General features: G+C 39.3%; 1 protein-coding gene across 1 annotated transcript in view; it reads left to right on the forward strand.

Annotated features, from left to right (window-relative positions):
• HPSE2 (heparanase 2 (inactive)) overlaps positions 1 to 26,375 on the forward strand; it is a 160,971-nt gene that overhangs the window by 15,752 nt on the left and 118,844 nt on the right. The window contains exon 3 of the mRNA XM_081956312.1: positions 10,001 to 10,162. Within this exon, the coding sequence (XP_081812438.1) occupies positions 10,001 to 10,162 (162 nt within the window). The remainder of the gene's footprint in view (positions 1 to 10,000; positions 10,163 to 26,375) is intronic.

Raw genomic sequence — 26,375 nt, forward strand, 5'->3', positions numbered from 1 at the left:
TCATTTGATATTTTTCCTAAAAGATTCAGTGAAATGTTCAAACTGGTTTTTGTAGCAGTTAATATAATTCCTGGAAAATAATTGCAGGCATTTCAAAGGAGTGGACAGCTCTGCCTCCAGAGACCAGTTGTTTTAACAGAATAATGTATTTATCTCAAACTAGATTTTATTCTGTTCCAATACCAGTTTTAAAATGTAGATACATTGATGTGGGTTGTACTAGAATGAAGTCTCTCAGTTGAAAAGGAGATCCTCAAATAAAACATTTTTAGGAAGATATAGAACCCATCCTAGCAAAAGTGCAGAAGATTGTTTATATCACTGCTGAAAATGGACACAATTTCCAAACAGTTTCACTGCGAATGTCCCAAAAGTATTTAATGCCAAAGTAGTATGAGAAGCTTTGAACATGCTACCTTCAGAAAGCCTTACTGTTTTTTCTTATTCTGGCCTTAGAGTTGTACTAGGTAGCCTTTCACTTTTTCAGTTTACGAAGGCTGGGTTTGCATCCTTCAATTAGCCGCAGCTCATCTACCTGCCACATGGGTGTGCTCCCTTCATATTCATCTATGAATCTGCAGTACAAATAGCTTCAGAAGAATGACTGTGCATAGTCTTCCCAACTATTCAAAAGTATATAGTAACCAAATCCAACAGCAATCTTCTACAGTCTGGTCTATAGAAGTAAATCCATATTATTTTTTTCAAATTGTTGCATAAGAGGATGATGAGGTCAGGATATTGTATATGCATTCTAGAGGAGAATGAAACCAAAACATTTTTGGTTTTAAAGACAAAACTATTATCTGACACATCCAAACCCGGAAAAGAAATGTTTGCTTTAATTATTGAGAACAAACAAGAACCAAGTTGTGTTTCTGAAACCATTGCTTAAAAGAATGATGTCCTCAAATTTCAAAATTATAAAAACTGAAGAAAAGGGAAGAAAGAATATTTATGCACCAGATAAATATGATGCATAGAATAACCCAAAGCACATATTCCAGTAGATAGAAGCTCCCTGATGATGAGCTCCAGCATGAGTCCAAAAGCTCAGAAGACTGAACCTCTGGTCTCGATGACTGACCCAGATTGGACCTTGCAGCATTGTCCTGGGGACACATTTATTTGCCTTCATTTGTGAAGAAAAAATAAATAGAGAATAAACTCAAAGATTTGCAGCAATCTTATTCACGAAGCACCAGAATTAACCTTCCAAATGTTGAATTGCAACATGCAGCAGCTCCAGTCAGCAGAGGCATAATGAAAGATGCTGAGAGTTGTAGTCATATAGCATCAGAAAGCTGTAGTTTCTTCATACTGTAATTCCATAACATATTAATCCATGACATATTAACTATTAACTATGATTTACTGAATGTGCTTACTAAATCATAAACTGCTACACCCAAATTGGATGGATTTACACAACATGCTAAACAAAATGTACATTGATATTTATTTTGAGGATTACATGAAACTCTGTAATTGATAAAGTAAAATTTGACTACCTGATTATTATATCATACTACTGCTTCACCATGGACATTGTGTCATGAATATTTAAAATATGGTTTTTAGAAGAAAGGATAAGCTAAATTCATTTAGCTATACTAGCTTTTTCTGACCTATTATCCATTAGATCTGCTGGACATTAACTCCCATCATCCATGATAATAGATATCTAATACAGTATATCTGGAGGACAACATGTTTGCCAAACATGTCTTAGATATTACTCCCTTTGGATGGATAATTACATTTCTCAAATATTTTGGTTGGGTCAAAAATAACTCTAAGGTTATACTGTGAAGAGTGGCATATGGAAATTCCTTGTCATTTGTGCATGATTTGTAGTTATATAAGCGTGTACATATTTCTTGTACATATTTTTATCCATGTGCACAACATTTAAAATAGGGATAGGCAACATAGAATTGGATATGAGAAAGCACACATATTAATTTGCTTTCCATTTCTAAATCACATGCTTTTCTCCATAGTGAAGGGAGGAGTATCCAGGATGGGTTGACCTTGTCCTCTCTTGATTGGACTGAGTCAGATAAGCTCTTTTAGCCACGCCTTGGTCACCAGGCTCCACCCAGTTATTGACTCAGTTCCTCAACGGACGGCTGTGTTCATCCTGAGATCCTGAAGAAACTTAAAGGAAAAAATTTAAATTGCTGCAAAAGCAATTGAAATTGCCTCCAGGCTGCCTGATCAATCACTAGACGCTGAGGAAACCCCCAGCGGGGGTAGAAAGCCCATGCAGCAACTGCTAAGGTGGCACGCAGCCCAGGTCACAGAGCAAGACTCAGGGCACTAAGTGAGGACTCTCACCAAAGACAGGCAAGCGAGCTCCGCAGAGGCCTCTGCTGCAAGGGTGACGCCCAAAGAGGCTCTAAGGGCGCCGGAGTGCTCCACTGCTCCCCTCAGGGGTTGAGTGATGAACCGCGGCATTTTAAAATGCCATGGAGCGCCCGCGCTGGCAGCGATCGCCAGAGAACAAGGTGAGAGCCGGAGAGGCTCAGAAAGAGCTGCGGGAGGCAGCGGGAGGCGAGAGAAAGCCCCCAGTGGCAGCGGAAGCTGCGCGGCAGCCTGCAAAGGCACAAGCTGCTTCCATGTGCTCCAGCAAAGAGGAGCTTTTTGAATTTGGAGCCGGGAGCCATTTTGAAACCACGTAGTCCAAGATGATGGCCCCCAGCAGCTCAGAGGAGGCCGGCAAGAGCCAAGCACTCAGCCCTGCAGCCAGCAACCGCCAGAGGCACTGATGAGCCCTTAAAAAGGTTAGAAACCATCTCAGAGGCATCAGCCAAGGGTGGGGGAGGCAAGGCAAAGGCCAAAAAGGAAGCATATCTCCACCAAGGGAGCTAAAGAGGCAGGCTGTGGATCCAAACCCCCCAAGCCTAGCTCCAAGTATGAAAGGCAGAGGCACAAAGCCTTGGAGTGCATCGGCCACAAGGCCAGCAGCAGGAAGACCCGCCCCCCTGGCCTGGAACCTGAGGAAAGATTACCAGGTTTCTCTTCACCTGGCAGGGCTGCAGAAGGGGACCCCTCCCTCCAGGTAAGGATTCCCTTCCACACCTCGGGCTTTGTCATCTTGTGTTCCAGCAACCCTGCTATCACGATTTATGCAAGCCCTATTCAATCCTTTTCTGAGTGCCTTACTAGCCAGAGAAGCCCAGACAGGGCAACAAGACTCAATCGCTGCTGAGGCTTTCCCTTTAAAGAAGGTCTTCCCTTTAAGGAAAAACTTTCCCTTTAAGCAAGAGAAAGGAAAGCAGCTGGAGGAGGGGGCGCAAGGCTCTCAGCGAGCTGCTGTTAACAGCAGGATGCCAAAGGAGAGAGCGCGACAGCTTTTAGTAGCACAAGCCGCTTTTTCAAAGCCCTGACCAGCAGGGCTGTTGTATTTGCCGCGCAGCGCCATTTGAAAAGAAGGGGGAGGAGAGTCCCCACGTGGACTCTCCTGAGATGAAGGACTCTGCTGTGATTAAGAAAATACGATAAAAAGGGGCCAAGAGTTGCATGAGAAATGCAGCGTCTACCACCTAGCTGATTCAATCTGCTCTGAAAAGCCTGTTTTTGTTCTTCTCTGATACACTGAGAAAGCAGATCCTGCAAAGTTAGAAATGCATGTTTCCTCTCTCTCCTTGTTTGAAAGCAAGATCTACGTTGTTTTCATCTAATTGAGCTCCAGGAGAAGGGATCCAGGAATCACATGATAAAGCAACCCCACCCCTTCCCAACCTATGTAATCTGATCTGCTGTTGTTAAGGCAAACACATGTGGCCTAACAAAGAAAGAGAAACCTGATGTAGATTCCAAGCCTTACTCCTTAAAGTGGTTGTAAAAGCCTCGTGGAAAGATCTCCATGGAAATGAAACTTGAATGAGAAAGAGATCAGCTAGCCCAGACCCGACTTTCCAAATCCTTTGAACTTTAATGATAAGTTGTCCTGACAAGGAGGGGCAATAAAGACACCCCAACCATCCTAACATCAGCTTACCTTGTGTGTGCAAAACCTTCGGGCAGCCAAAGGGCCAAAAGGCAGATGTAGTTCAGCTGAAGAGATCGTTATGCTCTTGTGGATGGGTTACTATTGTTTATGAATTATTTGGGAAGGGCTCAACCCCTATAGAAGGTACCAAACTAGCCAGGTCCAACACGGGTTCTGAGTTTGGGTAAAGACCCTTAGGAATTCCAAAATTGAAGAGTCAGCTTGACAAATTTAACCAGCAGAATAGCCTTGGCAACTAGAGCCGAGGTGGCACAGGGGTTAGAGTGCAGTACTGCAGGCTACTTAAGCTGACTGCTAGCTGCACTTTGGCAGTTCAAATCTCACTGGCTTCAGATTGACTCAGCCTTCCATCCTTTAACAGCAAGGACGGCGCCATTACCAATCACTCCAAACAGTAGGCACAAGCAGCACCCACTAGTGGCTCCTCTACAAACTGCAATCCAGTATTTCAGGCCAACACTTGCAACGCCTAGTGGCTGACAAGTGATGTGCGCCTGCATCTACAAAGCATTGCATCGTACCCTAGTGGCCAACTCATGAACTGCGCCTGCATCTCCAAAGCCTGCAGCACACTCTAGTGGCTGACCAGTGAACTGCGTCTGCATCTACAAGTTTTGGAATGCACTCTAGTGGCTGACACGTGAACTGTGCCTGCATCTACAAAGTCTTGCAACGCACCCTGGTGACCGACAAGTGAATTGAACTCAAAGAATTCATAATACATTCAAGAAAGTTTCTGAGCTAATCCTAGTCATAGAATCATAGCACCCTTCTAGCCATGGCAAAAGGGTCAGACAGGCCGGTACCCATGCCTGAACCCACCACAAACTCAGAATTGGATGTCCCAACTATGAGAAAACGCAGAAGCACCTCAGATAGCCTATGACCTTAGACAGCATTCGCTGAGGGCCGAACATATAGCAGGGGTGGACAACATCAGAGCCGACTGGCTCAGCCGGACCAAGGTGGACAATTCGGAGTGGAAGCTGCAGCCAGCAATCTTCAAGGAGCTGGCAGAGCGCTTTGGACGCCCAGAGGTCAACCTATTCACCACCCCTCTCAACGCCCAGCTCCCGAGGTTTTACTCCAGGTACCGGACATGAGGGGCGGAGGGGGTAGACGCTCTCTGTGGCCCTTGGCCCCGGGGGCTCCTCTGTGCCTATCCACCCTTACCTCTGATCCCCAGGGTCATACAAAAAATCTTGTGGGAGGGGCGGAGGTGGTACTGATTGCCCCACACTGGCCCTGAAGGCCTTGGTTTGCCGATCTCCAATCCCTCTTGGTGGACAGGCCCTGGAGGATCCCCCAGGAGAGGATCTCCTTCAGTCAGGGGTCAGTGGAACACCCGGACCCTCAGTGGCTCCAGTTGACCGCTTGGTGCTTGAGCGGAGCATCCTGAGGGAAAATCACTTCTCCCCTAGGGTTATACAGACTATCCAGGCAGCTCGCAGACCTTCCATGGAGCACATTTACGGCGCTACAGGGCGGGCTTTTTCAACATGGTGCATCTCTAGGGGCCACGATTTGGTCCAGGCCACTGTTGCACAAGTTCTGGACTTCCTTCAGGCGGGGCTGGACAGAGGGTTGGCTCCCAACACAATTAGGAGACAGGTCTCAGCCATTTCATCAGTACTGCTGTGTGTAGATTTCAGACACTGACTCACCATCCGATGGTCAGGCAGTTCCTCAAGAGGGCCTCCAATCTTAAACTGCCCACGGTGCACAGGTACCCTTCCTGGGACTTACACAAGGTGTTGGACGCTCTGACAGGCCCTCCATTCGAACCATTACGTACTGTCTCTCTGAAGTTCCTGACACTTAAGGTGGCCTTTTTGATGGCCATCACCTCCGTCAGGAGGATATCCGAACTGCAGGCTCTACCTGGGAAGATCTCTGCGTGTTCCACCAGGACAGGGTAGTACTAAGGTTGGACCCCTCCTTCATACCCAAGGTGTGTTCTTGCTTCCATCGCTCGCAGGAGCTGATATTGCCCAATTTCTGCCCGGACCCTTCTCACCCATTAGAGAGGAAGTGGGACACCTTGGATGTGAGGAGGGCTCTGAGGATTTACCTCAGAAGAACCAGGCCAAACAGGAAGTCAGAAGCCCTATTTTTTTCCTTCCAGCCGGAGTCCCTGGGGAACAAGGTGACTTCCACCACGATAGGCAGGTGGTTAAGAACCTGTATTGCTTCTGCCTATCAGGCGCGGTGTCTGCAAACACCGAACTTTATCACAGCACATTCTACACGAAGCGCAGCCACTTCGGCGGCCTGGGCCATGCAGGCCTCACTATCTGAGATCTGTAGGGCAGCCAGGGGGTCTCCCCCCTCACCATTCACGAGGAATTACAAGTTGGACTCCTTTGCTTCTGCGGAAGCCTCATTCGGACGTAGGGTGTTGCAGGCTGTTCACAGGGAGGGGGACACGCCTCACCAGGCATAAGTTTGGGCATATACTCAAATGTGTAACCCTCCCTAGGGACGTGTAGGCTTTGGTACGTCCCGTCCTGGATACTCCTCCCCTCACTATGGAGAAAGAGCATTGGTACTTACCTGATACGCCTCTTCTCATAGTGGGGGAGGCGTATCCAGCCCCTCCCTGATATGGGTATGTTGCAAAATTGTTATGTTGTTTGTTGAACTGTTCTGTTGAAGTAATAAATAAAGGTTTGAAACTAAAATAAAGTCTAGAGTGGATGACACAGCGAGTTGGATAGAGTTCTTCGCCAATAACTGGGTGGAGCCTGGTGACCAAGGTGTGGCTAAAAGAGCTTATCTGACTCAGTCCAATCAAGAGAGGGCAAGGTCAACCCATCCTGGATACTCCTCCCCCACTATGAGAAGAGGTGTATCAGGTAAGTACCAACGCCCTTTTTCTTCTCCTTCTTTTAGCTTTATGTGGAAGTAGAATAATGCACATGTGGGGAGATTTTGAAGGGAAGGGAAAAGTAGAAATGATATATGTCACAACTATTGGGAAATACTATGTTTTTGAACATAGGATGAGGTCAAGCATAACTATTTGCATAGCTCTTTCTGATTTTTCTTATGCCAGCACAACTCCCCATGTGACTTTAGGGCATGTTCAGAAATCATCAGTTGTTAAGAAACAGTTATCTATTGTCCAAACTAAGAAACTTACTATAAATTATACATTTTTACTATATGAATAAAAGGCTTTGGTCCAGTGCTCCAAAAAAAAAAAAAAAAAAAAGGCAGCTCCTGAAGTTTCCTGTCAGATCAACATTATGAAGTTGCTTGGAAGGATTGTCTGAGGAAAGAGATGGAAACATTTAAGTACAATATATTCCAGTTTCAAATGAATGGATGCAGTTATGAGTTTTAGATGAAGGGCCTCAGTTTCTGTTAAAGGCTCTTCAAAAACTACAGTAGGCCTTGACTTACAACAGTTCATTTAGTGATTGTTCAAAGTTACAATGGCACTGAAAAAAGTGACTTATGACCGTTTTCCACATTTATGACCGTTGCAGCATTCCCATGGTTACATAATTAAAATTCAGATGGTTGGCAACTGGTTCATGTTTATGATGGCTGCGGTGTCCTCAGGTCATGTGGTCAGCTTTTGTGACCTTCTGACAAGCAAAGTCAATGGGGAAGCCAGATTCATTTAACAACCATGTAACTAATTTAACAAATGCAATGATTCAACTGTGGCAAGAAAAGTTATAAAATGGGCCAAATTCACTTAACAAATATTTCACTTAGCAACATAAATTTTGGGCTCAATTGTGGTCGTAACTTGAGGACTACCTCTAGTGATATAATATACAATACATAGAAAAAGTGATATAAGTGGCAGCCAAATCAGCATATTTCAAACTTGAAAAAAGCTTCAAAAACTGTGTAAGAAGGGTGCAATAAGCCTATCCATTCTGCAACTAGTAAAGGAAGAACTCAATGGTCTTCTGATATTTAAAACTGACTTAGTCCAATATCATCAGTGAAAATCATCTTGAGAGACAGGAGGAAGAAACCTGAAGCCCAGATAATACTCTGATAATTGAAATCTGAGCCCAAACCAGAAATGTAATTTGAGAAAGCATCTCAGAATTGACCCTCTTTGGTTTTCGGGAATGTAAAGGCAGAGGAACGGGGGCTGGGTGGGGTGGGGGGCGGAAAGCATTTTTAAACTTGCAAGATTCTATTACTATAACCTTACAATAAAGTAGTATTAATCTTCATGATTTTGGTTTTCTGGGCTGGACTACCAGGAAGGGTTGACAAAAACCTCCACATTCCAGTTGATAATCCCAATCTCTGGGCTCTCAGAGTAACAGGGCAGGGATCCAGAGTTCACAAGCAGCAGTTTCATATTGTTCAAAATCCTACCCACTTCCTTGAAATTTAGAGGAGAGAATTAATCCCAAATACATTTTAAGTCTTAATTTATTCTGGCCTTGTAGAGTCAATATTTGAGTGAATGTGTCTGATTTTACTGACGAAATGCTAGTCACAATTGTTATACAGGTTGTCCTTGATTTACAACAGTTTGCTTAGTGACCATTCAAAATTACAAAAGCACTTAAAATAGCGACTTATAACCGTTTTTCACACGAATGACCATTGCAGCATCTCCATGGTTATGTGATCAAAATTTGGATGTTTGGCAACAGACATGTATTTATGACATTTGCAATATCCCAGTGTCATGCGATCCTCTTTTGCCACCCTCTGATAAGCAAAGTCAATGGGGGAGCCAGATTCACTTAACAACCATGTTATTAATGTAACGACTGCAGTGAGTCACTTAGCAACTATGGCAAGAAAGGTTGTAAAATGTGGCAAAATTAATTTAACAAATGTCTTGCTTAGCAAGATAAATTTTGGGCTCAATTGTGGTCATAAGTCAAGGTCTACTTATAGCAACATGCTGGCAAAACGTTCCATTTCTCACCCCATTGAAAGAAGAAAATGATCCTAAACAAAGAGGCTGCTCTGTTTGTAAAAGCAGCATCAATAGGACTGAAGAAGAAAGATTTTTTTTAAGGGGCATTATGACCACGATGGGGGCTTAAATGTAAATTCTTAACTCTGATCATATTTGCTTCTAGTCTACTGATTTGATAAAACAAGACCAGGAAATAAGGAGGCTCTGCTTGTGAAATGCTATGGTCACCTTTGTTTTTTCAGACCTGAATTAGGCACTCTTTGAGACTAGCTTTCAGAATACTGGAAAAACCTCCAAATGTTGGAATCCATTTAATGGATTTTGCCAGATCTATTTAAAGCAGGGGACCCCGATCTTTTTGATTCCATGGATCAGTGGCACAGGGGTGGGTTGCTGCTGCTGATGTTTCCGGTTCTCTTTGTGCACGCCCCAGACGCACACAGTTGACTATAAATTGTTCTGCGCATGAAAAAATGACTAAAAACAAGCTGGCAATGGCAACCGGGGAACCAGTTCGGGGGCGTGGCCAGCCTGCCATCCCTACCAATTCAGCGACCCACTCCCAATTTCTACTACCGGTTCACCCGAACCAGTGTGAACCAGTAGCAACCCACCTCTGCAGTGGCAGTATTACAGTACAGCAATTTAAAATATTCTTTCACTTTTAAGTTCTTACATAAAATCTTAATCTAGAAGTTCATATCTTGAATATTTTTAAAACCTATTTTGTGGCGTACGTTTCTTGCTTTTATAGTTATGCAACAATAGGTCACTGGAAAATTTGAAAGGACAGAGTACAGATGTGGAACAGATCATTTTAAGAGTTGTTTTAGGCAAACGTTTCATAAGAAAAAAGGCAGGAATGGCAAGTGGCCAGGTTGTCTTTCATGGAAATAAGTCTAAATAGACTTAATAGACAAGATTACTTGGAAAGAAATTCAGATATGCAAGGTGCTATAAGAATAAATTATCCACAGTAATAATATTATCTGGTTTCAGAGTAAATCTTGGCCACTTTGGTAAGTTTGGAAGTTGACTGTGTGACATATATTTTCTTTTCACTTGTGCTACAGATATTATTCGCAGTGATATTGCATTGGATAAACAAAAAGGCTGTAAGATTGCCCAGCATCCTGACATCATGTTGGAATTACAAAGAGAAAAGGCAGCTCAGATGCACCTGGTTCTTCTCAAGGAGCAATTCTCGAACACCTACACAAATCTCACACTTACAGGTAAGGCTGCAAGCGAAGGATAATTATTCCATAGACATTGTAGTATAATATCACTATTCACGTTTCATGACAAAAAGAGAAATACAATTGTTAATGAAAGCCTACTGATGACAGATTAACATGTAATATCAGAGAACTAGGCTAGTTTGGAAAGCTGAAAAATTCCCCAGAAGAAGGCAGTGGCAAACCATTTCTGTTCTGCTGCCAAGAAAACTGAGTGGATCCATCCATAAAGTTAGCAGTAGTTAAGCTTGACTTAAAAGAGAATTTATAGCTTTAGGACCATGGGAAGATTCTGTACAAAGATAGCACAAAGCCAACTGGAACATTGTACACATTAAAATATGGTCTTGAATTTGCCTCCTTACTTTGCTGGCAACTTGAATATTTATAATAGAATATATCCAATATTATAGAAAATTCATATTAGAAAAGGACATATAAGGAGGGTGCACAAAGGGCAAATTCTTCTATCTGGAGAAACTCATACATTAGTCATAGTAGGCTTGGATGCCTAACAATTTCTCCTGGCATTGTATCAGGAAGACTTGAATTTTGGCTATCACTTGGGGTCCCTTAGTGCAGCCATGATAGTAAGACTTGTTAATCATTATTTAAATATGAAAACAAAGTATAATTGCACCAGAAACCTCAGTTTTATGTTCATATTAAATACATTAAACTTACATATTTTTGGAACTATTGTGTATTTATTTTATTAAGTTTATATGGTGCCTTTCTCACCAAGGTGACTCTAGTCAGCTTATAGTCATTCAATAAAAATATCATTTAAAACATTAAAACAATATATAAAGACTATAAATTTAAAATTCAGTTAAAATTTAATTGACCAACCTGGAGAGGAAGGAAGCAAAGTGCGCCTGGCAAGAAGGTAGAGTCTGTCTAACCCAACTTTAACCAACTCCAGGACACCACTTCCTCATTGGGGCCCAAAGCTGATTAGCAAAGCTAACATTTTCAGAAGGACTGAAAGGGCATATGGACCTCATCTCGGGGGAGCGTGATGTTCCAGAGAGTGCGTGCCCTTGCAGAAAAGGCTCTTCTCCCGCCAGCTGAAATTCCTTTATTGATTGGAACCTCAGCACGCCTCTTCTGCCAGCCTGGATGGGACAGACTAATCCTCTTGCAATGAGGCAGCTCCTCAGATAACCTGGACTCATGCCATGAAGGGTTATCAAGGTGATAACCAACACATTGAATTTGACCTGGAAGAAAACTGGTAGCCAGTGCACCTCGCAGAACAATAGTGTAATGTGAGCCACCCTAGAGGCCCCCAAAACTGTTGGTGCAGCTGCATTCTGTATCAGTTAAAGCTTCTGGATATTCTTCAAGGATAGCCAATGTAGATCACATTGAATAGTCCAACTGTAAGATGATCCGAGCTTGGAGTGGCTGAGAAGAGGGACTCCCAATCCAGGAAAGGAGGCAATTAGTGCACAACATAAAGTTGCGCAAAGAGTCTCCTAGCAATGACTGTTATTTGCTCATCGATCAGGATTCATGAATTCAGGAGAACCCCCAAGTTGTGCAATGGGTCTGCCTGGGTAATGCAATACCCTGGGTAGTGCAATACCCAGAATTAAAGATGTTAAAGCCTTGGAACCTGGAATGCACCCAAAGCCATTTGATCTTACCATGGTTTAGCCAAAGTCTGACATCCCACATCCAGACCTCCTCAGCCTCCGGGCACTATGCGAGGGCAGTGATAGCATCATATCGGAATGGGACAACTCACCACAGCCAACTCACCACAGCGAAATCACCATGGCCAACTTGCCGCAGGACATGATATATTCTAAACACATTTTGGATTTCTATTTTAAAAATCTTTTAAACAACGTTCTGCATTTTGAAGAATCAGCCCTTATTTCACATACCTTAGATGTAACATAAAAATACATGCCTTATTTATTTTCAGTGTTGGCTTATTTTCAGAAAACAATCTTGGGATAAGTAGATTAATTTTTTATATGATCTTATCTTATCTAAATCTAGATGCAGCATTACACTTAAAACATTTTATTTTATTAATAGAACATTTTTACCATCACTTGTAAGATGGTAAAAACCTTTGGGATATGTGCGTGAAGGGTAGAGTGATTTTAATTTTCAGTTAATAATCTCTGAGTTATTATTTTTAAAAATAATAATTATAGCTATCTTTCAGTATAGTTTTCATGAGAGAGATAGCACTGAAATTGCTTCTCTAAAGGGTTAATTACTATTTCTTTTTTAAAGGGCCTACTTTGCAGAGACAGAGGATGATTGGTACAATGAAATTTACATGTGTCTTTGCCCACACAAAGTAAATCAAGGCAGTTTGTAGAGTTTTGGCAGTACTGAAAATAGCAGTGCACAAGCTTTTTAAATTTTTTTGTTTTTAAATAAAAGCTTTGTCCTCTCTCCCTGCTCTCTTTTGCTTCAAGGAAAGAGATGCAGAAATTACTAAATTTGGTGTCCTTGAAGCTAAAGAAGCATGTGCACTTTGTGTGAACCCAGTAAATATTAACGAGCAAATATAAAAGAGATAATGGCCCAGATGGAGCAGAGTGCTGTTTCTATTATGGGTGTTGTTTGAATTATCCATTAAATCCATGGAATGACTGACAGGCTGTGAAAGAAAGATGCAAGGTGCTTGTAAACTGGATATGTTCTGCCCTGTCAGTGACAGAAGAGAAGGGAAGGATCCAGTTTTCCTATCTCTAGCAAGTGAGGGATACTGAAAAGCCTACCAAGCCGTATCAGGGTTGTTGTCATAGAGTGGAAGGAATGTTGCATGGATGCTGAATTGTGGTGGCATGCACTTTATTCTGATAAACATGGCATCCTACTATGTGGAGAGAAAACAGAAACCACCTGAGGCTAAAGTCTGGACTCAGTTTTAGGAGGAAAAGATATAACTGTGATAGAAGCCTAGACTTGCACCTGGCAGATATTAGGGCAGGATCTCTTTGAGCCATTTCTCATTCTCAATAGCAAAGTCTTCTTGACTGTTTAACTGTATTTGAGCCCTTGGAATCTCCCCTGACAATTTGCTTATTCCTCAGTAAATAAATTGGCCCTCAAAGGGAGAGTTGTTCCCTCCTACACTGTTCTCCAAAGCAGTTTCAAAGAGGCCTAGAACATTTTTCACATTTTTCCTTGGATCTGTTGCGCCTAAAGGCACCTGGTTATTGGAGTGTCTTGGCCTGTTACACTATGTGAATGGACAAAATGGGAAGTTTTCAGTAAAATATAACTTACCCAAAGTTGAGAAATTATATCCCACCTCCTTGAATGGGGCTTACATACTGTATATAGTCTGATAATAATTAGAAAGTTTAATCTCTGATTTCACAAAGGTATCTGAGTCTTAGTTTCTCAGAAAGTAAAGCATAATATTTATTTCTAACTAGTCAGAGCCATGTAAATATTTCTCTTTCTGGTGATGGATTCTATGTATTGGTTGTGTGATGAATTTGAGAGAACTATGCACTGACAATTACACCCGAACAAAAACAAAGGACAACAAAACAAAACAAAGAGGACAAGTTAGCAGTGGTAGATTTTTTTTTTTTCTTAAAGAAGAGGTGGGCAGTGGAGCAGTCCAGTCTTTTTATTTGCCAAATAAATAAACAGACAAGAAAATAAGGGGAGGGAGAAGAAGGAGATAAATGGGCTGGGCTCTAAATTGTTTTATGATGATACCTACTTATGTTAAAGAGCAATTCCTGAGCAAAAATTAATTCTCATGGTACTTCAAGAGTATTAAAACTAGCAATGTTTTTACCTAATTGTTCCTACGTATGGTTTGAACATTTTTCTCAGTCTCTCTCTCTCTATATATATCCATCCATCCATCATCTGTATTTATTGTTTGTAATGAAATATTTTAAAAATTTTAAAAATTAAGACAAATAAAAACACAAACTAAAAGTACAAACTGAAGGAAAATAGAAATATATATGTTATATTTATCAATAGTCACCGATTTACTAATATGTTTTGTACTATAATATGAACACTGCAAGATATTATCGTAAGATATACTAACACATATTGCTGCATCCTTTGATTAATAGAAAGTATTGTCTTTCTAGTATCAAACAGATCACATATTTCAGGTAAACATTCCTTGACATTTCAAATAATTCCACTTTTCCAATTTATTAATATAATGGCAAAATTCTTTATGCCATTACTTATGGTTGATATAACTACAGTTCCTGATAAAGTCAAATTCCATATCTAATCCAAATATAATTCAACATTACATTAACATATTTAGCATTTAAATATTGTCCCATAAAAATTTAAATATACATTAACACACTACCCCAAACAGCTACTAAATGATCACAAACCTATATTGTATAAAAAAAACTTGAATTAGAACTAGCTTGAAGTCCTTTGAAATTACCACATTATATAGGACTGTTGGAAAAATGCAGCCAAGATTTATATCAGCTGACACTTTTCCTATTAATGGAAAAGTGTCACTTTGTGGCTTCAAAATTTTGGTTGGTTAAAACCCCTAGTGTGTATCATTTTTCTATTAATAATTTGTAATTTTGGATGCTGTTGTTTTTGATATCTAGGTATTTAGCTATGGTGTGTTCTAGCTTTCTAAAATTTTCAAACCTTGTGCTAAATTGACTGTGCTTATACACATAGAGATTCATGAAATTAAGCAGAAAACATGACAAACATAAAGGAAAGATGAGCCTTCAAAAGAAGTTTCTTTAAAGGCCCAGAGGAAGGAGTAATGGAAAGTAATTATATTATTACAATAGAAAAATGAAGTAACACCATTTTAGATGGAATTTAGTGTTTCACCATTATAAATACACTATTAGATACACCAGTGAGAAAGTGAGAAATCAGGCTATAATTTATTTGGAAAGTTAAACTTGAGAATTTAGAAACAGGTATACAGAAACTAGTTGTTTATCCGTGACATAAAAGGGTGTTGTGCCACTTGCTTGACTCAACTTCAAGTGTTACCATTCCATATGAGTAGAGAATGAATGGGGAGAGGATAGAGTAGGGGTGTCAAACTCATATCATCACAGTGTCACATGATGCATCGGGACTTTTTTGCCATTCACTAAACTGGGCATGGCCATGGCCACTATGTGACACATCTGGCCTGTGGGCCAGAAGTTTGACAGTCCTGGGATAGAGTTATACTATTGACTTTTATTTATATTCAGTTATTATTTATTGTAGCAGAATTGATTGCCACACTCCTTGAATCAAGGCACGTGAGCAGCCTAGGACAGGGATTCCCTGGCCCATCATCATATTTCCATTTTGTTTCTCTATTTCACATTGTTTTAATTTGAGAGATAGCAACATGCAGAAGGGGGGGGGGGGGTAGGCAAACCAACATAGAGAAGGCAGAGTTTTAAATCCAAGTCTGCCCTTCCCCAATTCCTTCTGCAATGCTCTCATATCACCCATCCTGCTGGCTGATAAATTACTGAAAGGAGACAGCAGGAAAGCAGAGAAGTGAACCAATGTTTTTTCTTATATTGAGTGGCACACTTAGGGACCAGGTGTTATTTGGCAATGACTCAAAACAGATGCAGTAGAGATAAAACTGGGATTGACAGTGACATTGTTTTCTGCTGACTGAAAGCGGATAATACCTTAACTCAGCAATAGGAAAATCCTTAAAGCCTTGCCAAAGTTTCTATTCAAAAGAAGCCAGTTTTAATTAGAGGCACTTTCCTGTAAATTTCCCATTTGTTTCTCTCTCTAATCTATCACAAAGCAGATTAATATTCACAAACTGCTAAAAATAGGCAAGGAACATCATGAGTCAGTCAGTTATCCCTCCATTTTATGAATAATTAGTTAGTAATTGGTATTGATTTAGGTTTGCCTCTTGGCAACTGCATGAACACTTCATCTTGATTTGTCTCTACTGTAGTAATAACTTTAAGTTTTCCAAGAACATTCCAATGATCTCTTTTCCCCATCCATCTACCTTATTGGTTATGTTTTCCTGTCTTGCTCCCTCAAACTTGCCAAGCATAATATTTTCCTGTAGTCTATCATCTGATCAGAACATATGCCCAAAGCATACGAGTTGTTGTTCAGTGCCTCATAAGAGCAGTTAGCCTTTATTTGGACTGGGACTGATTGATTAGTTCTTGCAGTCTGTGATATTCTTAGCGTCTCTAAATCTGTAATTTGAACTCTTTTTTTTAATTCTCTCAGTGCACAGCTGTCACAGGTACAGTTTACATAACTACTGGGAAGACTATTATTTTAATTAATACTGATATTTTTTATCATTGAAATATAATTTATTTTTCATGATTTTTATCTACATTTGTTATTCCACTCTAATGAAGAAGACAAAGCCCTTTAAAAAAGGTTTTTTTAAAAATAGATTTAAACAGCGTTTCATTTGCTGAGCTTCCACAATTCTTGGAGTAACAAAAACCTCCTCAACCATAGACTATTTAAAAGGAAAAGTAAATGAATTCCTAGCTCCTGCCTTTTATGTTTGTAATGCATGTGTGGCATTTGTCTGGCCATTTGTGCATGGGTAAATTGTTAAGAAGGAAGCCATTTGCCAGTGAAGGCATTACTCTTGCTAGCCGCGAGTTGCCAACTAAAAGATTGCATGGTGGTATTTTTTCAATTAGGCAGACACTTTTCATGATCATGCTAAATGTAAATTATACGTTGCCATCTAGAACTTGAGAGGAGGGAACATTGAGTTTGCTGCATGGTGTTTAGTTAAGCCAGGGGTGTCCAAACTTGGGAACTTTAAGACTTGTGGACTTCAACTCCCAGAATTCCCCAGCCAGCATGGCTGGCTGGGGAATTCTGGGAGTTGAAGTCCACAAGTCTTAAAGTTCCCAAGTTTGGACACCCCTGAGTTAAGCGTATGCAAACAGACAGAGGAGAACCTGACTATAAGGAGTGAAGGGAATTTGCTGATAAAATTGCCCTTGGCACAGTTATCTACCGTAGACGCTGACCAAGATCTTGTTTGCACTGAGCAACCAAACCAAAGACTGGTCACCAAATCTAGTGTCGGAGTGGGTAGGTGGGTGGGCGATGAAGCTTTGCTTTGATAAACTGATTCAGAGTCAGAAAAAAAATATCAGTTCAGCTGGAACTGCAGTAATGGTGATGTCTGGAGCTGACCAAGGAACAGCACAGAACATGCCTAAGAAGATTCTAATGCATTCTAGTCTCCTTTAGTATGCTCTTTCACTTTATTTAAATCAACCAGCACATTGTTATGAAGTGAGACAAATTGTATAGTTAAGCTTTGTGACATATCATAGTACTGGCTTTCAGTAAGGTATATGTGTCATTGTTCTACAAGCACATTAAATTATCTTGTTTAAAAGTTGTTTGAAATGCAAGGAGACATAATGATTCATAGGCTTATTTCCTGTGTGCCGGGGACCAGCCCCAAAGTTAAATGTCAGTCTTTGCAAAATAGCAGACTAACAGCAATATCGAAGGAGCTGCTAGTCAGTAGGGTATAATTCTATAGTTTTCTTCTAATATTTTGATTCTTTTAGTCTTTGATAAAGATACATCTTCCAGTCTGTTAATATAGCTATTATGTTATCATAATTCGTATTTGCATATACATCACTGTGTCATTCGGTATTGGAAGTACTAATATTAGAGAATATTTTGTAGCTCAGAGTTGAAATGAGGGGTCCTTGATGCTAGTCACTAGCACTGATGATATTACCTAGTTTGCGTAATGAAACATGTGCAAGAAACAACCAAGCACCAAAGACCCCTCAGTATTTTAAAGTCTCCAAGGAATGTCCAAACTGTATAAACAGTGCAAATATTATATTTGAATTTGCCATAAATAGGACAATGATTCTCTATGATGATTATTCTGGGAAAATGCATGTATTAATGTATAGAATTGGTTGTATGTGCAAATTAGTCTTTAGCTTTGTTAGCTTCTAAACAAAGTTTGTTGGGGAAGAAAAAGGGCATATATTAAATTCCTAAACCTCTACTTCAATAATGTCAGTATTGGGAAATATATTTTCCTGAAGCTTTTTTGGAGGGTGGGTGGGAGACAATTGATATCAGGCAACAATGTACTTGAAAGACAAATGGGGAAAGAAAGCAACTTCGTCATACTTTCATAAGATTGGATAACATTAATATTGTGGGCACAAGATCTTGCCTTGTTGTGGAAGAACATGTGCACTTTCTCCTACCTACTATTGGCTACTGAAAAGTAATGATTCCCACTTGAGAAATTTAAGGGATTCTATTGCTATGGTAAATGAGAAATAAAATAGAGATATGTAGGAAGGATGGGAACCACTTGTTTAGGATTCCAAAATTAAATTGATCTTCATTCATTTTGAATTGTCTTGCGTGGTTTTCATGGTATAACCATGAAAATGGTTATACAACAAAATAATTTTGTTGTATACTCCATTGCAGATAGTCCTCAACTTACAACTATAATTGAACCCCAAATTTATATTGTTAAATGAGAATTTGCTAAGTGAGTTTTGCCCCATTTTATGACATTTCTTGCCACAGTTGTTAAGTTAATCACTGCAGTTGATAAGTTAGTAACCTGGTTAAGTGAATCTTCCTTTCCTATTGACTTTGCTTGTCAGAAGGTTGCAAAAAGTGATCACATGACCCCGGGACACTGCAACAGCCATAAGTATGAGTCAGTTGTCAAACATCTGAATTTTAATCACATGATCATGGGGATGCTGCAAAGGTTGTAACACTGAAAAATGGTCACTTTTTCAGTGCCATTGTAACTTTGAACAGTCACTAAATGAACTGTTGTCGTAAGTTGAGGACTACCTGTATATGCAGTGCTGATGGGAGAAGATGGGGAATCATACTACACCTGGTAAAATTTCCTCTCTTCTAACATTCTTAAAAGCATTTTTCCTCTTATTATCTGGGCTTAACAATCTTAAGCACTTTTAAGAGAGAGTCTGTAGTGGAAAAAAATTATTCTACTTGACAATGCTATAAACATTTTAGTGCAAGCTTTAGAGTTAAAATAAAAGCAAATTTTCTATCCTGTTATTTTTAATCACTATTCTAAAGAAAAATAAACATTAGAATAGTTCATTTGACATTTTGATGAATAAAAAGTCATTTTATATGACCATTTCACACCGGCATGATAGAAGCAGAATTATACAACTAGGATTACATTCTAAAAAAGGATTTTATCTGTTACAAATTCTGGGTAACAAAGCAAACATTATAGAGGCAGTTTTAAATGAAATAGAGCATTAAGAGCCTGCTGCTTTTGGAATGGAATGGCACGAAACAGTGACACAAGAATGGTCAACATAAACTCCATGGCCATGTTTACACAATATTCTTAATCAAATCAGTTCCAAACCTAGTGGTTGCATTTATTAGATTTTTTTTTCTCCTGTAGACTTAGCCTACGATGTAAGCTTAGGCCATTTGGTTTATGATTTCAAGGCAGAAAACGAGTTATTTCTGTAAACAGATAAATCATGTTATGTTACATAAATCATTCTTTCTAGGTTCCAAGCTATAATATTCTACCCTCTTTAGTAAAACTTATCAAATTTTCTAAGGCATCAATCCTAAAAAATGTTTTAAAGAACAGCATAGATTGCAGACGAAGTTGTTTAATATGTATACTGAAATGTTTGTATCAAAAATACCAGACTCCCATTTTATGGTGATATTTGTATTGAAATATGGTTCAAAGCTCTGGGCACATGTTTCAATCCTTCATTGAGTGTGGCTGATAGCCATTTTCCTTGTGTGAAAATATAAGGGAGAATTTAGATTGTACCACAATCTAAACCTTGTGGCTATTTTTTAAATTAACTTTTATATCCTTAACATTCAGAATATGTTTCAAAAGTGTATTTCATTGTCTTATTAAATTATTCTTCATTTTAAGTTGGAAGAAAATGGTAATTTGGAGCAAGTTTTGTCTAATGGTTAGTTGGCGTAGAAACCAGGAGGCTGTGAATTCTAGTGTCACTTTAAGCATGAAAAACTGTCCGGGTGACTTTGGATCAGTTATTCCTTCTTGACCCAATTCACCTCATAGGGTTGTTGTTGTGGGGAAAATAGGAGGAGGAAGGAGTATTGGTATGTTTTCCAAGTTGGGTGGAATAAAAATCTAAAAACAAACAAGCAAACAAAACCACAACTTATCTGACTATTTTATAAACTACACTGAGAATCACGAAGGAAATGTAAGCTGCTTTGAGTACAGTATACTAGAAAACGGCATTTCTGTTTAGTTTCATATAAATAAATAAAATGAATTTTGTTTTCTATTTCCTATGATACAGTTTGGATACTGAATTCAGACATCAGTGAATAATACAGCCTTGATATACCTAGGGTTTTTTAAAATAGAGTTTTCAGTTTTGAAATTATACACATTGTGTCTCTGCTCAATTTAGTGCCATCCAGCTATGCTAGAGGGGTATGCTGGCTGAAGAGAATTCTAACACATGTGGAGAGCACTGCATTAGAGGAAGTTGACACTGAGGATATCACTCAGCAGGCAATCTTGAATTATTTTAAGATAGGGTTTTGTTAAAAGAAAGGGATAGTGAGCTGCTGCGGAAGCTATACGTATATGTGATGCTAAATATCCTGGGAAGAAAGTTATAAGGAATGTTGTGGTCAAGTTGCTGATAGGGTCATTGCTCATTCTTTCATCTGTACCTTGAGGGACATGTTCCTGATGACAGATCATTTTTTTATTGCTGGAACAAGATTCCTCTGCAATTTAGAAGCAGCAGCAAAGGAAGACAGAACAGTGGGTGAGTGTACATCTGGATTATTATTTAAGTGGCCACAAGGGTTGCTCTGATCAGTAGGGGCACGGCCTGCTGTTAGGAATACAATCTGATGCTAGAGCTTAGTTTAACCAAACCATTTCCCCTGTTGATTGCTTGCCTGCAACTCCTCCTGCACTCTTACCATAGTCAATTGAAAACAAGATCCTGATTTAGTGGTTGTTAAGGGGCAGAGTTTATTTTATTGATATTCCCCCTTTAATGCTTAATTTGGTCAGGATAATAAATAGAATTTCTAGGCAGTTGTGATTCTCTCTGCCCTAAGATTTCAAAGAAAGAAACAGTGCTACATCAGTATAGATTAGACATGACTCAGAAATCCAGCACATAGTGAGGACATACTTTGAGTTCTGGTATTCTGCTTGTAATGTTGAAAGTATGATTATCTATAGCTTGTATTAGGGGACTGGAGACTAAAACATATGAAGAACGGTTGCAGGAATTGAGTATGTTTAGCTTAAGAGAAAGAAGGACTAGGGGAGACATGATAGCATTGTTCCAATATCTCAGGGGTTGCCACAAAGAAGAGGGAGTCAGGCTATTTTCCAAGGCACCTGAGGGTAGAACAAGAAGCAATGGGTGGAAACTAATCAAGGAGAGAAGCAACTTAGAACTGAAGAGAAACTTCCTAACAGTTAGAACAATTAATCAGTGGAACAGCTTGCCTCCAGAAGTTGTGAATGCCCCAACACTGGAAGTTTTAAAGAAGATGTTGGATAGCTATTTGTCTGAAACGGTATAGGGTTTCCTGCCTAGGCAGGGGGTTGGACTAGAAGACCTCCAAGGTCCCTTCCAACTCTACTATTGTATTGTATTGTATTATTCTGAAGTTTTTGAGAAGTGGACAGTACAGAGGCTTGGTCATAAGACTAAACTATAAGGCAGGCTTCAGTGTAAATAACAAAGAACCTTGGGGCAGATTAGCCTTGTTGAATCTTCAAATGAGTTGAGACTGCAATTCCCAGACGTTCCCAGCACTTCTAGAGGGTAGTAAGATAAAGAAGCTCTATATTATGGCATAAGGCATAAGCTATGGCATAAACTCATAGTTACAATATAAATACTCTTGGCTTTTTGTTACAAAAGGATAACGTAGCTTCCCTTCTGTTATTGTTATGGCATATGAATTGGGACAGAGTAACATACTTTGCATACTATTTTTAGATAAATGTGGACTGATGTTTAAATTAGTGTATGTTTATATGTTTGTGGTATTTCATATATACATTTTGGACTTGGATTCTAAATTGTACGATCACAACTGTCATATATAGGTAACCCTCAAGTTATGATCACAGTTGAGCTCAAAATTTGTATTGTTAAGTGAGATAAAGTGATTTTTGCCCCATTTTATGACCTTTCTTGCTAGAGTTTATAAGTGAATCACAAGAGGCCACAAAAGAATCACATGACTCCGAGACACTGCAGCTGTCATAAATATGAACCAGTTGCCAAGCGTCCCAAGTTTTGATCATGTGATCATGGGGATGCTGCAAATGTTGTAAGCATGAAAAACAGTCATAAGTCACTTTTTTCAGTGGCATAACTTCAAATGGTCACTAAATGAACTGTTGTAAGTAGAGGACTACCGGTATTCTAGAACTGCATGGAATGTATTTCTACTAATGAACTGTGTACGCTTTAACAGATATTCATATTTGCTAGAAGTATATTTAAATCAAACTGAATGAAATGGATTTGATAAATAGATCAGTTTTATTCCTCCCAGCATTTGGTGGGTTCTTATGTCCTGACTTGCACGCTCAGAATTTTTCAGACAAAAATGGGAAAAAAACTTTTTAGAAATGAAATGTGAACTTGCTGGCAAGGAAGCAAGAACAGCAGATTTGAGGAAACGTATTCCATTAAATAAATAGAGGGCACTAGAGCTGGATTTGCCTCACTTGCTCCTTTTCTTCCTTCTGCTGGACACTCCTTAAACTGGATTACCTGGGGAAGTTTCTTTAAGGGACTCCAGATGGTGCCTGCAATGCTACCTCCAGCTGTGGCCAATCACTCCTAGCTAGGCAATCTGCCTTTCTGTTGAGGCCTGCAGCAGCCACACTGCCCATTCGTCACGCTTCTCCAATTGCAGTGCTCTGGATAGCTTCTTTTGGTTTTGTCTGTCTCTTTCTCCCTTGTTTTATCATCCACCCCCTCCATGAGCTAATGTAGTAACATCTTTTCATTGGCTATAAATTAGAGACAAGCTATAGATAAAATATGACTTACAGAGGAATATTTGGAAACATCTGGTTTTTAGCCCTCAGATTCAATCTTCACTTGTCTTGTATGACAATGTCACTATTTGTGCACGTGTTAAAAAAAAAAGTTGATACCTCTGAGCCAGCCCAACTGGATAATTTGGAAGAAGCAACTGGCAAGCAGAAAGGAGGTGGAAACAGAATAAAAAGTTTTCATGTGGATGTAGAAAGGTTAGTTTGGAATGCTGAACGCTTTCTAACAAAGAAATTGTACAAGTTCACCAGCCCAAGATATTGGGTGGTCTAAGCTATCTTTCCTCCATATATTGGGTGAGGAAATAGTTAATGGGACATGTCTAAAGCATCACTGATGAGAAAGTCTAGTGAGAAATGTGTATGTATGTATGTATGTATGTATGTATGTATGTATGTATGTATGTTGGTCTTATATTTAGGTCTTTTCCTGTGTAAAGACAATCTCAATCTTACACGGGAAAAGACCTGAATACAACAAGACCAGCATACCTACACCCATGAAAATCTATGAAAACAAATATATATATACATACATACATCTCCAAAACCAAACGCCTAGCCGACAAAGACCACCTGAAAACTGAATTACACAAACTCACAAATGTATTAATCTCCAACGGATTCCAAAGAAAAACAATTACTCACCTAATCCAAAGGGAGACTCCCCAAAAAAACCAAGACACAGAATAGGACAATGGCATCGCCCTCCTCCCTTACATCAAAGGCACCACAGATAAAATCAGCAAAATTCTCCACAAGCACAATATCAAGACAGCCTTCACCACTGACCAAAAAATAGCCAACATCTTAAGAAACCCCAAAGACAAAATCCAGCTAGAAAACCAAGGAGTCTACGAAATGCCATGCAAAGTCTGCCCGGCAACATGTGTATATGTATGTACGCACGCGCGCGCGCGCGCACACACACACACACACACACACACATTTTAAAAAATGTCCCAATCTGTGTTCTCTGGCAATATTCAAGAATGGGGAATCAGTTGCAGAATTTTGAGTATTGCAGTATATTACAATATTTGTTTTTAGAACAGAGGCGTTATCTTAGTGAGCTTGGTGAAAGTGACAGAACTCAGAAATATAGAGTAGGATCAGTAGCATTTTTAGGTTGTGGGCATTGTTATATGGTTTCAACAAAATTATGGGTGCCAGTTTTTTAAAAAATAAAAATTGAAAACATTTTTAAAAGATTACAAAAGAGAAAAACTCATGTAATCTCAGCTGAGAATAAGGATCTCATGAGATGTAGATATGAGATTTGGTTAATTTTTTAAAAAATGAAATGGTTTTATATTTTTTGGATTTGTTAAATCCTGAAATAATTCCTATAATGATTCACTTCTTTTTTATTTACAATTTTTATTTATTCATTTATATATTAAATTTGGAGACCGCTCCTCTTCTGGAGATCAATTCCATAATGATAAATGATAATATCATGAAAATAATGTGACCATAATTGAGCCCAAAATTTCCATTGCTAAGTGAGTTATAACCAATTTTACAACCTTTCTTGCCACAGTTAGTAAGTGAATCACTGCAGTTATTAAGTTAGTAACATGATTGTTAACTGGATCTGGCTTCTCCATTGACTTTGCTTTTCAGAAGGTTCCAAAAAATTGATCGCATGATACAGGGACACGGCAACCATCATAAATACATGCCAGTTGCCAAGCATCTGAATTTTGATCATGTGACCATGGGGATGCGGCAACAGTAGTAAGTGTGGAAAATGGTCATAAGTCACATTTCTCAGTGCTGTTGTAACTAAACAAATGGTTGTAAGTGAGGACTACTTGTATAGTAAGGCAGGTAACTGCCTTTTTCTTTCTTCCGTAATCATAACTAGCCAGTTAGCTAGCTGGCCAGTCAACCTGCCAGTTAGCTTGGTGGAGCAATTATAAAGAACTAGCTGGATACCCATGCTTCGCTACGAAACTATGTGATCGGGCTTGATCAATTGACATTTAAAGCTTGAAAATTAATGAGCAGTTAAGGTCTTAACTTTAGCTTGTATATCCTGTGAGAGTAGAATAGTATATGAAATATAATATTTCAATCCTCTGTATCTCTATTATTAGCATATTTTGTGAGAAACCTATGTGAAATATTTCTCCACAATTTGTATTAATTTGTATACTTTGTACATGACCCTCAAGATACTGTAGAAACTGTTCCCCTTTTTAACATCTCCCCCAATTGATTTTTTTTCCACTGCTATAATTGTCTATTTTTCCCCATCTTCTTTTCAGACATTATTAGCTCATGAGAGTGATCTGTTTTTTTCCTGAAAGGTTCACTTCCTCCTTCTAAATTATAGCTGTTCTGATATTCCACTGCCACATAAAGCATAATTCCCTCTGTCATCTATTGATACACTTACATGCTCTAAATAGAAATTAAAATAATTATAAAGTAATTATAGATTATCTGGTATTTCCCCAAAAGGAGAAAAAAAAATCTATACTCACCTGAAGAGTACAATCTTCTAGGGCTGAAAGACATGAGAACAAGGTTCCCTCCCCCACAGAAAAGGTATTGTTGGAGGATTAGAGGTAAGGGAGGGGCGGGGGGGGGGTAGATAGCTTGCAGGCAGAGTTTGAAAAATAAAAGCATCAGTTACTCAGCAGATAAACATATTATGGGGATATCACAGATGAGAAATGGGGTATGGATTCACATGCTCCAGGAAAGAAATGAACAGGTAAAATCATTTAGTCACACAATAAATGCAAGGATGAAACTTTTCTTGCAAACATTTCCTGGGTTGTTACTTTAAGGTATAGGCAAGGAAGGAAGGAAACAAATTTTTTTTTACTCTATTTCTGCTGGCCAAAACAGACACAAAGTAAAGACCCTTCCCAGTTTCAGTTAGTTTTCTAGGCCCAACAAACTGAGCGAAGGCAATTTCTGCCAGTTTACTCTTTTCTTTCTTTGAACACTTTAAAATTCTTGTCTTTTGGATTGGAGACATCTTAGTTACAATTACCTTGAGGGTGCACAAAGACTTAGACATACACACACAGAGACAAAGAGGGAAAAACAAAATCATTCCCACCATGAATTTCAGTTAAATTGGGGAAGGCACAAATCTTAAGAAACAAAAAC

This window comes from Natrix helvetica, assembly GCF_964273705.1.
Source record: "Natrix helvetica genome assembly, chromosome: 5".
Taxonomy (NCBI): Eukaryota; Metazoa; Chordata; class Lepidosauria; order Squamata; family Natricidae; genus Natrix; species Natrix helvetica.